Genomic DNA, 12,682 nt, shown 5'->3' with positions numbered 1-12,682 from the left:
GATTCGTTTGTTTGGTAATTGACGTTTAGTGTTGTATTTAATCAATTATTAAAAGATTATACTTATCCATCACTAGGTTTTCAGTTTTGGTGATAAGTACTATAAGACTGACACAATCAGAAATGCTGAATTAAGTTAGAGAAACAAAACAAACTAGTAGTTCTTTCTGCCCATCATGCTATATCACACATCCACAGTCTTACCCTTTGCTGGGAACTATGTGCACTTAGCCTAGATGATAAGTTGTCAAGGAAGCTTTGTCTGAAACCCCCGACTGGGCTGAATTCCCCTCCTCCCTGCTCCAAGGGCAGCCTTTCATCCTTCTTTCTTAAGATATTTGTTACACCATGTTGTAATGTTGGATCTTCTCTTAGCCTGGACGGCAGCGTACTCAAGAGGAACAACTATGAGCTGTTCTTTCTTGTAATGACAGCTGCTGCCTCACTCATGGCCTAATAGACGCTAGGTGCTCAGTAACTGCTAAATTCAACTAACTATCGACAGAAAATAATATATAATGATCTCAAATTAAATACTAAAGTTATATAGCTGTTTGCCCTGTGGACTTATGCCAGAGGAGATGTCCAGGAATGTTTTCTGAGGAAGTAAGAGTTAGTCTTCCATTTAAGGAGCCAAGCAAGAAGCAAAACAGTTTCCAGGAAATGAAAATATCACTGAGGCAGGAATGAACAAGCTCTATTGAGAGACCAGGGAGGTGACCAGAATAGAGACTGTATCCCAGAGAAAGATGGAAATAGGGTTGGTTGTTAAATTAGCATCACACTGAAAAGTATCATGAAAGCCCATAGGAGGATTGAACCCAGATAAAAATTATATAATAAAGCCAATTGAATTTATTAAATATGCCCAGAGCATTTACTACACAGAAGGCATTTTGCTTGATTCTGCCAGGGATCCTGTGATATTTAAGTTGAATAAAATCCCCCAAGCTCTATTAATAGAGACCCAGAGCAAACCAAGAGTAGGATCAAAAGCAAAGCCACATCCTGCGTTTCTCCATAGCAATCCACCAAACAGTATTTTGTTATATCTTCTGGGTGGTGTCACAGAGTAACAAGATTTGAAAAATAAAGAGCCAGTTCAGAGTGGGGGGGGGGGCGGCTCCCTAATTGCCTGTTGAGAAAACAGATACTAAACCAATCAAATTCTTATAAATGAAAAAAAAAAAAAAGGAGTTAACTAACTTCCCTAAGCTCACACAGTTAGAGGAGTACAAAGTTTTGAAGCTAAGTGGAACTAATAACAATTCAGGGAGAAGATGTTTTGATTTTGAGTCTGAAAATCTGGATTTTCAGTCCCTGAACTACAGTGTTAACTGCTTATCATTCATTTTCCAAATGTACGTTACCTCTCAGGATTAGTGGGTAGGTTAATTGAGATTCTACCTACTCACATTCCTGGCATAGCGGCACACTATAGATATCAAATATTATTTAAATCTGAATCTACTATCAGATAAACTTTACTTACTTCAGAATTTTCATAAGCTGTATCCCTGGCCTTTATATAGTTGGCTATGAATTCCTGAGACACTGCAGGGCAGGCCCTCTCCACTGAGTCAGAGTGCAGAGAAGCCGGGCAAAAAAGATGGCCTCTGTGCTCCAAGAAGCATCGAGAGCGCCTTCTCTTCATCGTAGCTCAGCCATCCCTGATGTGCAGTGTGTGCTCATCAGCTTCACCTCCTCCACTTTAACCCCCCGGCCCCTCTTTTTCTCACCAGATGATCCTCTTTTCCGCCTGCTGCATCTGCGGGCTCATTGGGGGCATCCTGAATTTTCAGTTCCTCCGGGCAGTGACGAAGAAGACCTCTTCCCTCTACCCCCTGCATCTCGCCTCCATGTCTCTCGCGTGCATTGGGATCGGAGGCTGCACCCTCTCTTCGTGGCTCACGTGTCGGCTAGCCAGCTATGAACAGAGGAGGATGTTCTCAGAAAGGGAGCATTCTCTGCATCACTCTCATGAAATGGCTGAGAAAGTGAGTTTTGTACATTTTCCTCTCACTGCTAGCACGTGATGAAGACTGCAGTCACATCTAGGTGATCAACTTGCAGCTTTAGATGAGAACTTGAGGTATTGGATTTTGTAAAAGTTTGGCCCTGTTGGATTAAGAATAGTTTTATTATTTTTTCCCTGTAATTCTGGGTACACCTGTTTTCAACATGATTTTGTAGCCTCTAGGTAAAAACAAGCTCCTAAAATAGAACTCATGAAGTATTGAATGTCTTATAGATATGGATTCTTATGTATTATACTGAGGAAAAACATAAACTCACACCACTCTGAATAATGCCAGATTTCGAAATCCAATGAGTTTTCCTTTCTAACTTACCCCTTGTGCCTGTAAGTAGATGCATTTGATTATGTAAATTAGGTTTGCAAGCATAAAGGGATCTTGTAATAAGGCAACAAAAAGCCCTGCCTATCAGTGCAGATATTATAACACACATAAAGCTTCATTTAATTCTCGTCTAAATTTCATGCATATTTGGGTAGCTCTGCCTGTATATGAACATTCAAATAACTGTTTTATAACTGTTGTATCCCCCGCATCACTGTTTCATGAAACTCATTCAAACAAGGAGTTATTATTATTGCATCAAAGGACAAATGATACAATGAGCTGTGTGTGTTTCTTCTGAGGCTTTCCAAGGGGCTCAGTGGTAAAGAACCCACCTGCAAATGCAAGAGACACAGGTTTGATCCCTGCGTCAGGGAGATCCCCTGGAGTAGGAAATGACAGCCCACTCCAGTATTCTTGCCTGGGAAATCCCATGGAAAAAGGAGCCTGGTGGGCTACAGCCCATGAGGTCACAGAGTCTGACACGACTGAGTATGCACACACGGTGTATTTCTTCTACATTTGGCCCATATTTCTTAATTCAGTTCCTGCTTACGGGATCTGTTAAGGAAAGGATAGAACAACTGTAAAATAAACTCACTAAGCTAATGGCCACGTCATATTTTACTGGATATCATGGAAATAAAACTGCGTAACAACAGAATAGAAGGAAGAAAAGCAAGAGTTACAAGTAGTATACAACTGCTGGCATACTACTACTGCTTGTATACTACACACTATACAATTATAGTGTGAATTCAGAGGAAAAAAATATTCTGTAGTTTATGTTTCCCTTTCATATACAATCTATACACTCAAATAAGGAGGATAGATGCTCTTGAAATGTTCCAAGAAGGCAGTTTTCAACAGCTCTACAAGTGTCCATCAAAAAGAGTTCATAGTACAAAGAGCAGTACTGGTAATTTAATGGATTGTTAAAAAGAGGTGATCATTATATATTTGGATAATGGTTCTTTTGTGTGTCTATTTTTATACTAGTGTGATTTAGGTTTTTGTATGTATGTTTGTGCAATATTTATTGTATGATTGTTATATTTACATTAGAGATTGAGGGCTATTGAAATAACCGACTTGCCCAGCTGCCCGGTGGTGCCCCCGACACCAGAGTTACCTACAAGGTACGCTGACTTCTAGGGAGTTGCCATGTTGTAATGTCACTGCAGGAAGCACTGCCTCTTCAAGGAAGCCATGATGCCAGCAGATCAGTCTGGACTGATGCTGTGATATTGCTCCTCAAAGTACTGCTTCTGTGAGAGCTACTTTGAGGGCCTGACATAAACCAACATGGCAGAGTCTTGCAACGTGAAGTTGGCTGAGTATTTAAAATATTCAGCCTGCCTGTAAGCATCCAAACACATTTCTGCTTGGATGATTCATGACTTCTTTATTCTCTGCCACGTCATGACTGACTCCGTATCATCGTTCACAGACTAGAGTTTTGCTTTTAATAATAGATGTGTCTGATAACGGCAAACTTTGTATCACTCTCATGCCAAAGCCGCATGGGTAGATAACCTAAGTTTGACACTAACACAATTAACCTTATGTGTAGAAGCTTTCTTCCTGTGAACTTACTTGGTATAAGACAGTTCATATTTATTTTATATATTTTAAATTTCTTAAAATAGTTACCATTCTTGCTTTGGTTAAATACTATAATAAGAAATATAAGAAGTTACACAGATAATGTGGCCCAACTGCAGAAAGTATATCCATTTGCCAACAGTCATTTAATCCTGCCAGATTTAAAATATAATCTTTTGCCAAAGTGGATATGCCTATTTGCAAATAAACTGAAGATACTCGTCCATTTAAAAACCAATTTTAACTGTTTTTCCTATCAGTGATTTCACTGTGTCCATATTAGGGTGAATTTAGTTAAGAAAATTTTTTCTGTAAGATTTTTAAAAACTGATTTTTTTGCCTTAATCCTGCAATAAATGATTATACCTTAGATTAAGTTTTTATTATTTTTAAGACACTTTTTGAATGCAAACCTATTTTAGGAGAGGAAAAGGCATCTAAGAATCCTACTTCTATAAATTCCTTAGAAAATAGTTTTTGTCCTAGTAGAAGGAAGAGCTATAGGTGGATGACTAGATTTTGTTAAAGATCATTTTGGAGAGACAGTTCCATTTTTCTTGCCACCAATAGTGAGTTCTAAAATGAACTTCAAATCAGGTATCTCATCAATAAACTAAACCTCATCCCAGTAACCCCAGTGTTTTTGTAGACCTACTTCTGTGAGCATATCTCTAGCAAAAGCCGGCCTCTCAGTGAGACTGAACCACTGCCAGACATAAAGGCAGACTGTTGGCACCTAAAGAACTTCACTTTCTATCGGAGACTTAACCCTAAACTGGTTTAAGTTTTTAGGCTTCAGGCAATTCCTCAGCACTTAATCAGGGTACATATAATGGATACCCACTTATAAGACAACCCCTACGGCCTGTAAGGGGCCGGGCACTTTACACGGGGATGGGTCTTGATGTGAGAAGAGGAAGGGTCTTCTTTGTATATTGTCTTCTTTCTCAGAATTTTTTTGGATGACGCTCTACCTGATGTTCTAAAAGACACCAAAGTTTTCAAAAGCATAGTTCCAAAACCAAACCCATTCCTACCTTCCAGTCCCTCCCTGACTCTCCTAAGCTACTTCCAGAACCACCAAAGACAAGAAGTAAACATCTTTATTTTACTTTATCTCTCCTGTACTGAATTTTCAAAAAGAGAATAAAAATGAGGCGTAGATATCTTTTCATTTTTGAAATAAAGATTTGGAAGAATTTCTAAAGTTTGCAAAAGCAAACACATTACTTTCTTTTTTTTTTTTACCCAGACACAGACATTAGACATATCTGATAGGCTTGAGATCATTGAGAAAACCTCTTTCTACTGGAGTCTTTGTTACAGCACTTTTGCAAATAGGCTTGTTCAAGCGTGGAATATTTTCATCTATTTTTAGATAGTTCTGCCTAAATACTATTTATAAAATGATCCACTAACCATTATAAGTGTGAATGGGCCTCACATCTCCTTATTACCTTTCATTGTATAGGGAAGAGTTTAATGTTCAACAAAACATATGAATTCAAAGCATCTGAATTTTTCTTAAATTAATATATTTTCTAAAATTACAAATGAAACTTGAGTAAGTTCATCATTTTTACTAAAATTCCTGTTGCCTTCTCATGTAGCTTTCCTTTTTAACTAGTGAGTAATTGATCTCTTAAAAAACATGTTAAGAGCTTTTACAGTTTGTTGTTTTAGTGTATGAGTGACAATGCCGTGAAAAGCAGTTTGTCCCACTGTGAATTATTAGTGTTGCTCAGTTACAGACAGGCAGTCCTTCTGTTGCCTTTTTCAGTTCTTCAGAAAAGGCCACAGAGTTTTCTACACAGTGAAGGTAACCCCTTGGCATCTGTTGGCATTTTGTTGATATGCTCAACAGACAAACCTATACATTGGAAAAACTTGGGTATTTAAGCATCTTTTATCTAGGTGAGGTCTTTCCAAAACAGAGATGAGGAATGGTAAGGGAAACTGAGGGGACTGAGGAGAGAGTAAACTCTTGTTGTGGGTAGAAGATTTTGGTCTAAGAGACTGTCACTTCAGCATTTTCGTGGGTTCCAAGATGGCTTGAAATTTCATTTTCTCAAAATCAGCGATATTAATCCTTGTCCTTCCCCCAAACTCAGAAAGTTTTTCAATGGCTTGAAATTTCTGTTTTGTAAACAAATTAACCAAATTAATGTCTTATTCTGAAAGTGAATTTTAATTAATTTTATTTTCCTAACAGGAAATGACAGACAACATGAGCAATGGAGGACCACAGCTGATATTTAATGGAAGAGTATAATCAATATTTTAAAGAACTGAACATTTTTCATGAGGCAAAGAAATACCAAAGGACTAGGAGATAAGTTAAAATAGCTCTTGCATTTGCTGTTATCTCTCCTAAGTACTTGCTGAAATTCTTCTTCTTCAATTTTGCCTCACTTTATTTCTTCAGCTTTTTTTGTTTTTCTTACTGGTGAAAAACTTTCCAGAAATATTCTAATACAGTAATTTCAATCAACTTTCCCAACCATTCTATAAAAGACTTTCCAGGAAAAAAAAAATAGATAAAATAGAAAGATTCATATTCTACACAAACACTATTTGACTAGCATGAATGTTAGACTTGTAATGACATATTTCATATAAGTAATTAAAAAGTACAGATATCAAGAAATAACAATAACTTACCAATGTCTTTGTTCTGAAAGACGATGGCTTCAAAGAATGCCACAATTTAAAACCTCAGCAATGCCTTGTTGTAAAAACATTGTGATTATTTTCAATTTGTGAATGAACTATGTTTCATAATTTTCTTGTAAATTAACAAAACATAAAACATAAAAAGAGGGTTTTTTTAGAGAGAGAGAATATTAATCTGTATGATATTTTTGCACAAAAGAGCAAAGAGTTATAAATGAATATCACTTAAGGAAAGAAGTATCTTTTGATTATACTGTGCAGATTGACATGCATGTTTGTGAATGAGCCTAAGAATAAAGTATGTGTGTATGTGTATATTTGTAAATATAGAAAATATATATAGCGCATATTTATAACATTCATGGATGTAAATATGTAGTAGAAAAGAAATTGTGATGCTGTGGGAGTATTATCAAGATTCTATTCCCATAGAAATGGAAAAGTGGTTTTTTAGACTTTTCTGTACCCACAGAGTCACATTTAATTTCAACTAAATTTTCTTAGTTTTATTTCTTTTATTATGTCTGTTATGTGTAAATACCACTGTGGCTGAAATTTATGGGGTGAAGTGGTCTGAACAGTATCAAGACAAATTGCTTAATTATTTGGCAATCTATTATTTTGGTATTTATGTAAGAACAATTATTATTGATTTATAAACATAACAGCTTTAATTCAGATACTTCCATGTTTATAAATATAGATAGAATTACTTGCAATTATTCATGACACTTATATTTCAAATACATTATAGCCCAATTTAAATTATATAAAAGGACAAATGATGTATGCCCAAAAGATGAAGTTACAGTTAGCTTTGTTAGAATTTAATTTAGGATTTTTGTTTTGTTTTACAATTCACATGGAAAAATACAGACAGATCATTCTCAAGAATGCCTATACCCAAAGAACCTGAAAGAGATCTCTGTAGAAGGAAGCTAAAAGATAGGCTTATGTTTAAATAGCTAGACTCAGTCCTTCACTTCCATAAAGGAATGTTAAAATATTAACCTATGATACTATATATTGGAGAGAAAACAGCATGGTCTTTGAAAATATTTATGAGAATATAACTTGTGGCAATTCAATTCTGTTTATTTGATGCCATAATTATGAATGATTTTTAAACAATGAAAATCTGAATTATATAATACAGGTATTTGTGTATATACGGTTCTACTGAATTTATGCAAGGATGTGGTTTTGTACTGAAAGAACAACTACCAACTCTCATTTTAGGTGGCATTTCTTTGTAGACATGTTTGCACAGTACAGAGTTATAATATATCAGTAAGATGTTTTAATGCCTTTTGAAATAATAAAGAAATCACCCATAAAGGACAAAAGCAGGCACATGACTGCTTTGACATAGAGTTAAGAAGAGGTGCCATCATCACAGTTATCCAAGTAGTCTACAATGTATTTAACCAAGTATAGATAGATCTTTAATTATTTTAATATTTAGTCCAACATTTTCAGGACTCAGTTATTTAGAATCATTTATTTGGGATGTGCAGTGGTTCTTTTTGAGATGAGTAGGGGAAGTTAGAAAGACATTTGTCAAGTATTTGAAAATTAAATTTTCAAAAAACTTTGAACTAGAATATTTTAAGTGACTACAGTTTTAGTATGAGCCTGCCCTTGGGAAAAAGTAATTTGATACTAAATTAGAAAAATAAAATGTGACACTAATATGGTAGTGTACCATAGAGACTAGATACTAAAAGGTCCAGTAATTATAAGCATAAAAGAAGTGAACTCTGTTTAAAAATTTTCGACATATGTGTGTGTGTCCCTACACATACATATATACAGTTGTTTAGAAGTGGAACGTGGTATGATAACGCTATTGATTTGTCTGTGTAATAAATGGTGTGTTTTGAAACTTACATATGGTGTGAACATTCTTTCCATCACAATACAAGAAATAGTCCCTTCTCCCTATAGCTGCTGCTGCTGCTGCTGCTACCTCGCTTCAGTCACATCCGACTCTGTGCAACCCCATGGACTGCAGCCCACCAGGCTCCTCCATCCATGGGATTTTCCAGGCAAGAGTACTGGAGTGGGGTGCCATTGCCTTCTCCTCTCCCTATAGCTAGATGAGTAAATGTATAGTTCTCAGATTGGCAGGAGACAGGATGCTGTGAATGAGGCAGAGACAGTCCCAGCTAGAGGATGTGAAATTAAGAAATGGTATTTAGTTTTTCCTAGTTGACATAATTTGGAAAGATTAAAGTATGTTCAAATATAGACAGGAAGTGGTTGAGGATACAGAACAAAATTAGCATGATAAAAGAACCTGAGGAGGCAGGAGGAAATATGATACAGATCATAGGAGATAGAATTAACTATAGATAGCACTGAGATTTGGAGAAGGCAGTGGCACCCCACTCCAGTACTCTTGCCTGGAAAATCCCATGGACGGAGGAGCCTGGTGGGCTGCAGTCCATGGGGTCGCTAAGAGTTGGACATGACTGAGCGACTTCACTTTCACTTTTCACTTTCATGCATTGGAGAAGGAACTGGCAACCCACTCCAGTGTTCTTGCCTGGAGAATGCCAGGGACAGGGGAGCCTGGTGGGCTGCCGTCCATGGGGTCGCACAGAGTAGGACACGACTGAAGCTATGTAGCAGCAGCAGCAGCACTGAGATTGCAGATCTCACAAATGAATCCTTCAGCTGAAATATTTAGAGAACTTGGCTGACCTATTTGGATTTGTCACATTGGTTCCTACTGGCATTTGGGGTGGACAGTAGTTCATTGTTGGAGAAGGCAATGGCAACCCACTCCAGTGTTCTTGCCTGGAAAATCCCAGGGATGGGGGAGCGTGGTGGGCCGCCATCTATGGAGTTGCACAGAGTCGGACATGACTGAAGCGAATTAGCAGCAGCAGCAGCAGTAATTCATGGTGCAGACTGTATTATACATTTCAAGCCATTAAGCATCTCGGGCCACCACCCACTAAACGCCAGGAGGACACTTCAGCTGTAACAATAACAAATATCCTAACAAATTTACACCTCTCTAAATTAGAGAAATGAAAGTGAAGTCGCTCAGTTGTGTTCCACTCTTTGTGACCCAATGGTCTGTAACCTACCAGGCTTCTCCGTCCATGGGATTCTCCAGGCAAGAATACTGGAGAGGGTTGCCATTTCCTTCTCCAGGGGGTCTTCCCGACCCAGGGATCGAACCCGGGTCTCCTGCATTGCGGGCAGATGCTTTACCCTCTGAGCCACCAGGGAAGCCCCAAATTAGGGAAGTATTACCCCCTAATTTAGAACCACTGAGGAACACCCATGAATATGATCCCAAGCAACCAATGTTAGTGCTACCCACAAGTGTAGACTTGAATTGCCCAGCGTCATAAATGCACTGTTCTAAGGTCTACTGTATTATCTGATACAGTAGCCACAATCCTATCCACATGAGTATTTAAATATAAATATAAATTAGTTAAAATCAAATACTCAGTGTCTCAGTTGAGCTAGTCATGGTCCAAGTGCTGAACAGCTACATATGGACCACAGTTACAGAATATTTCCATCATCTCAGAAATTCCTATTGGACTGAGTTAGTCAAAACCACTCAGAGAACTGGTCCTCACCCTCAGTACCTAAAAATTTCTTCCCTAGTCAGCCAATTATCATGATAATAGAACGTGACAAGGGTTGGTAAACACTCCATGAAATTTGAAGTTGATGAACTGGTTAAAGTCAAAGACTGGACGAAACTAGCCAAAATCCAGTGTAAGTCAAACACACAGTAAAGTTGAGAAGTTGTGGTAGAGATGTAATGTTTAAAAAAAATCTGTTCCTGCAATGATTCCACTAAATCCGTCAATATTTTATTTTTGACAGATAAAATAAGATATTGTGTAACTCCTGTTCTTGAAGAAATTGACTCAGCTCCTCACCATGTGTCACTGACAAATTCTGCATTTCATGGGCTTGAGAAGGTGAGAACAATAAGTTGCTCTCCACTGGCTTCATTGACTTAGCTAGAAAGCAGCATGATTAGAACTGCATTTTCAAGCATTATTTAGCAAACACATTTCAGAAACTTAGAGAGAGCATCTTAAGTACCATTTGGTTAGAACACAGTTTCCAAATACAGTTTCAGAACTTGGCATCACTTCACTCTTTTCTCCCTTAAATCATTTTTCTGGAAACATATGTAATATTTCTTACTCAAAGTATCTGACAGCCAAGAAATTCAATTATTCCAAGTCCATAAATCACAGGTTGTCAGTTACTCATAGCAGAGGAAACTAATTCAGAAATTGCTGGAAATGTGGATGCCTAGTAAAGTATTTTTTAAAACTCTTTTTGCCAGGAAAATTATCTACTGAATTCATAATCTCTTATTAGGAATGTATTTCCCAAGAAATATATTGTGAAAAGTCAAATTCTAGATCTAAAAAAATGTGTTGCACTATTTAATAGTTTAGAATTATCTGCATCAACTAATTATAGATAGGTCACATTCATTTAATTAGGAATCTTTAAAACTAGGAACATTTTTCACTTTCCTTTTCATGAGCTGAAGACAGTGATTTCAAAGGTTTTCCTACCTTAACATCCAAAGACTCTGCTTCTGTTCCCACACAAGGTGTAGCAAACCCTGCGGCGCCACCCCCACCCCCCCAGCCAAAATGTATTGTGGTACTAAAAATTGCTTGAGAGACTCTGGGAGCTTCACAGAAAAACCCTAAATCTTGTCAAATTTGCATTGTCTCTTGTTGATTACTTTATTCTTAGGATACTGGTCCCCACCTACTCACTAAGACACAGGACCTCAATCGTCCTTCAACAACATCTGGAGCTGGGGCTGGAAGAAATCCCTTGGGCCCTCCAAGCTTACTGCCCAGGAAAGAAGAGCCACAGTTTCTTCCGTGGGTGGCTGGATCAGCCAACGCTGTCCCTCACTCTGTCCGTAATGGTCAGTCAGCCAAGGAAAGAGGTAACACTGAATCTTATTCTCTTCAATAGACTTGAAGTGCTCCCTCTGGGCTGCTAGAGGTCCACTGCCCCCATCACCATCCCCAAAGATTTTATGATTGGGACATATCTTTTTTCTGTCCTAAGTATATTAATACTTTCACATAAATATCTGAGAAAAATAGAAAAGAATGAAAGAAAAGCGCTGTGTCCTTTATAGTACAACAAATTGCAGGAAAGTTTTCAAGTCCTAATAGGTGATGTTAGCATCTTGCTATCTGTGAGTAAGACCTGTGGTGGTGCAGCATTTCTGAAGGGCTGTTATACTGTCCACTGTCTATAAATGTGAATATTCCTCTATCGTACCAGTAGTATTTATTCTATCTAAAATAAGGAAAAGGTGGGAAGACATCAATATTTCACCTGAAAGGTGAGATCATATCTGGCTATACCCATGAATCTTAGTCATTCAACCAAATCATGCAACTTACATACACTTAGGTCTAAAATCCAAACCACAAGTCCACCCCATATGAACCACTCCCCTTGACCTGTTCTGCTGCTTCTGATTTCGATCCAAGTATCTGCTCTGTGGTGATTTCAGTTTCTGGCTCCTGCACTAGGCCCTGAGACTCTCTCTCTGGTTGTCAAGCTTTGACTTCACTCTCAGCAAACAGGACTTCAACAAACTAGGTTCCTGGCAAACAAGCATGTGCTCAAACTGAAGACAGGAATTCAGAGGAAGGATCTCATGCAAATAAAAGGAAAGCTTGAGTTCTCTATACTTTGAATGTAGAAAGGTTGAAAAATCTAGGTGGTCAACGGAGACAGGCTGGGAGCTAGCTGTAAGTGAGAAACCAAGGTGAGATCATTTCTGCTCCACCCCACCATCCCCAAGCTTCCTAAGGGCATTGGACCAGTAGTCTATAAAGAAAACTAATTTGAAACTAAACAAAAGTCTGCTTTTATATGCTAGTTCTGTTCATTTCTTGTACTTTCTTTTTCTTTTTCAGTGTCTAGTTTGGCCTACTCATCTGCACAAAAAAAAAAAAAAAAAATCAAAGAAGTTTTATTCAACCAGAGCTAACACCATCAGCAAGTTTCATT

At 37.7% G+C, this 12,682-nt stretch overlaps 1 protein-coding gene and 1 long non-coding RNA gene across 6 annotated transcripts in view; both read left to right on the top strand.

Moving 5' to 3' along the window:
• The window catches only part of TMEM196 (transmembrane protein 196), a 306,657-nt gene extending 298,131 nt beyond the window's left edge, over window positions 1-8,526 (top strand). For 2 of the 5 annotated variants that reach the window (XM_069586646.1, XM_069586643.1), the window contains 3 exons: window positions 1,742-1,996; window positions 3,425-3,498; window positions 6,177-6,498. In XM_069586646.1, coding sequence (XP_069442747.1) covers window positions 1,742-1,996; window positions 3,425-3,498; window positions 6,177-6,183 — 336 coding nt within the window. In that variant the 3' untranslated portion in view covers window positions 6,184-6,498. Of the gene's footprint in view, window positions 1-1,741; window positions 1,997-3,424; window positions 3,499-6,176 lie in introns of all 5 variants that reach the window. The other 3 variants (XM_069586644.1, XM_069586647.1, XM_069586645.1) reach the window with 3 other exon arrangements.
• A 1,969-nt stretch (window positions 8,527-10,495) lies between these two features.
• On the top strand, window positions 10,496-12,667 carry LOC138438779 (uncharacterized). Its single transcript, XR_011256465.1, has 3 exons — window positions 10,496-10,593; window positions 11,396-11,597; window positions 12,589-12,667. It is a non-coding gene; the product is annotated as an uncharacterized lncRNA (long non-coding RNA).
• The last annotated feature ends 15 nt before the right edge of the window (window positions 12,668-12,682 follow it).

Source organism: Ovis canadensis, chromosome 4, assembly GCF_042477335.2.
Source record: "Ovis canadensis isolate MfBH-ARS-UI-01 breed Bighorn chromosome 4, ARS-UI_OviCan_v2, whole genome shotgun sequence".
Taxonomy (NCBI): Eukaryota; Metazoa; Chordata; class Mammalia; order Artiodactyla; family Bovidae; genus Ovis; species Ovis canadensis.
Note: the sequence above shows the minus strand (reverse complement) of the source record. Positions and strands in the feature narration are given on the sequence as shown.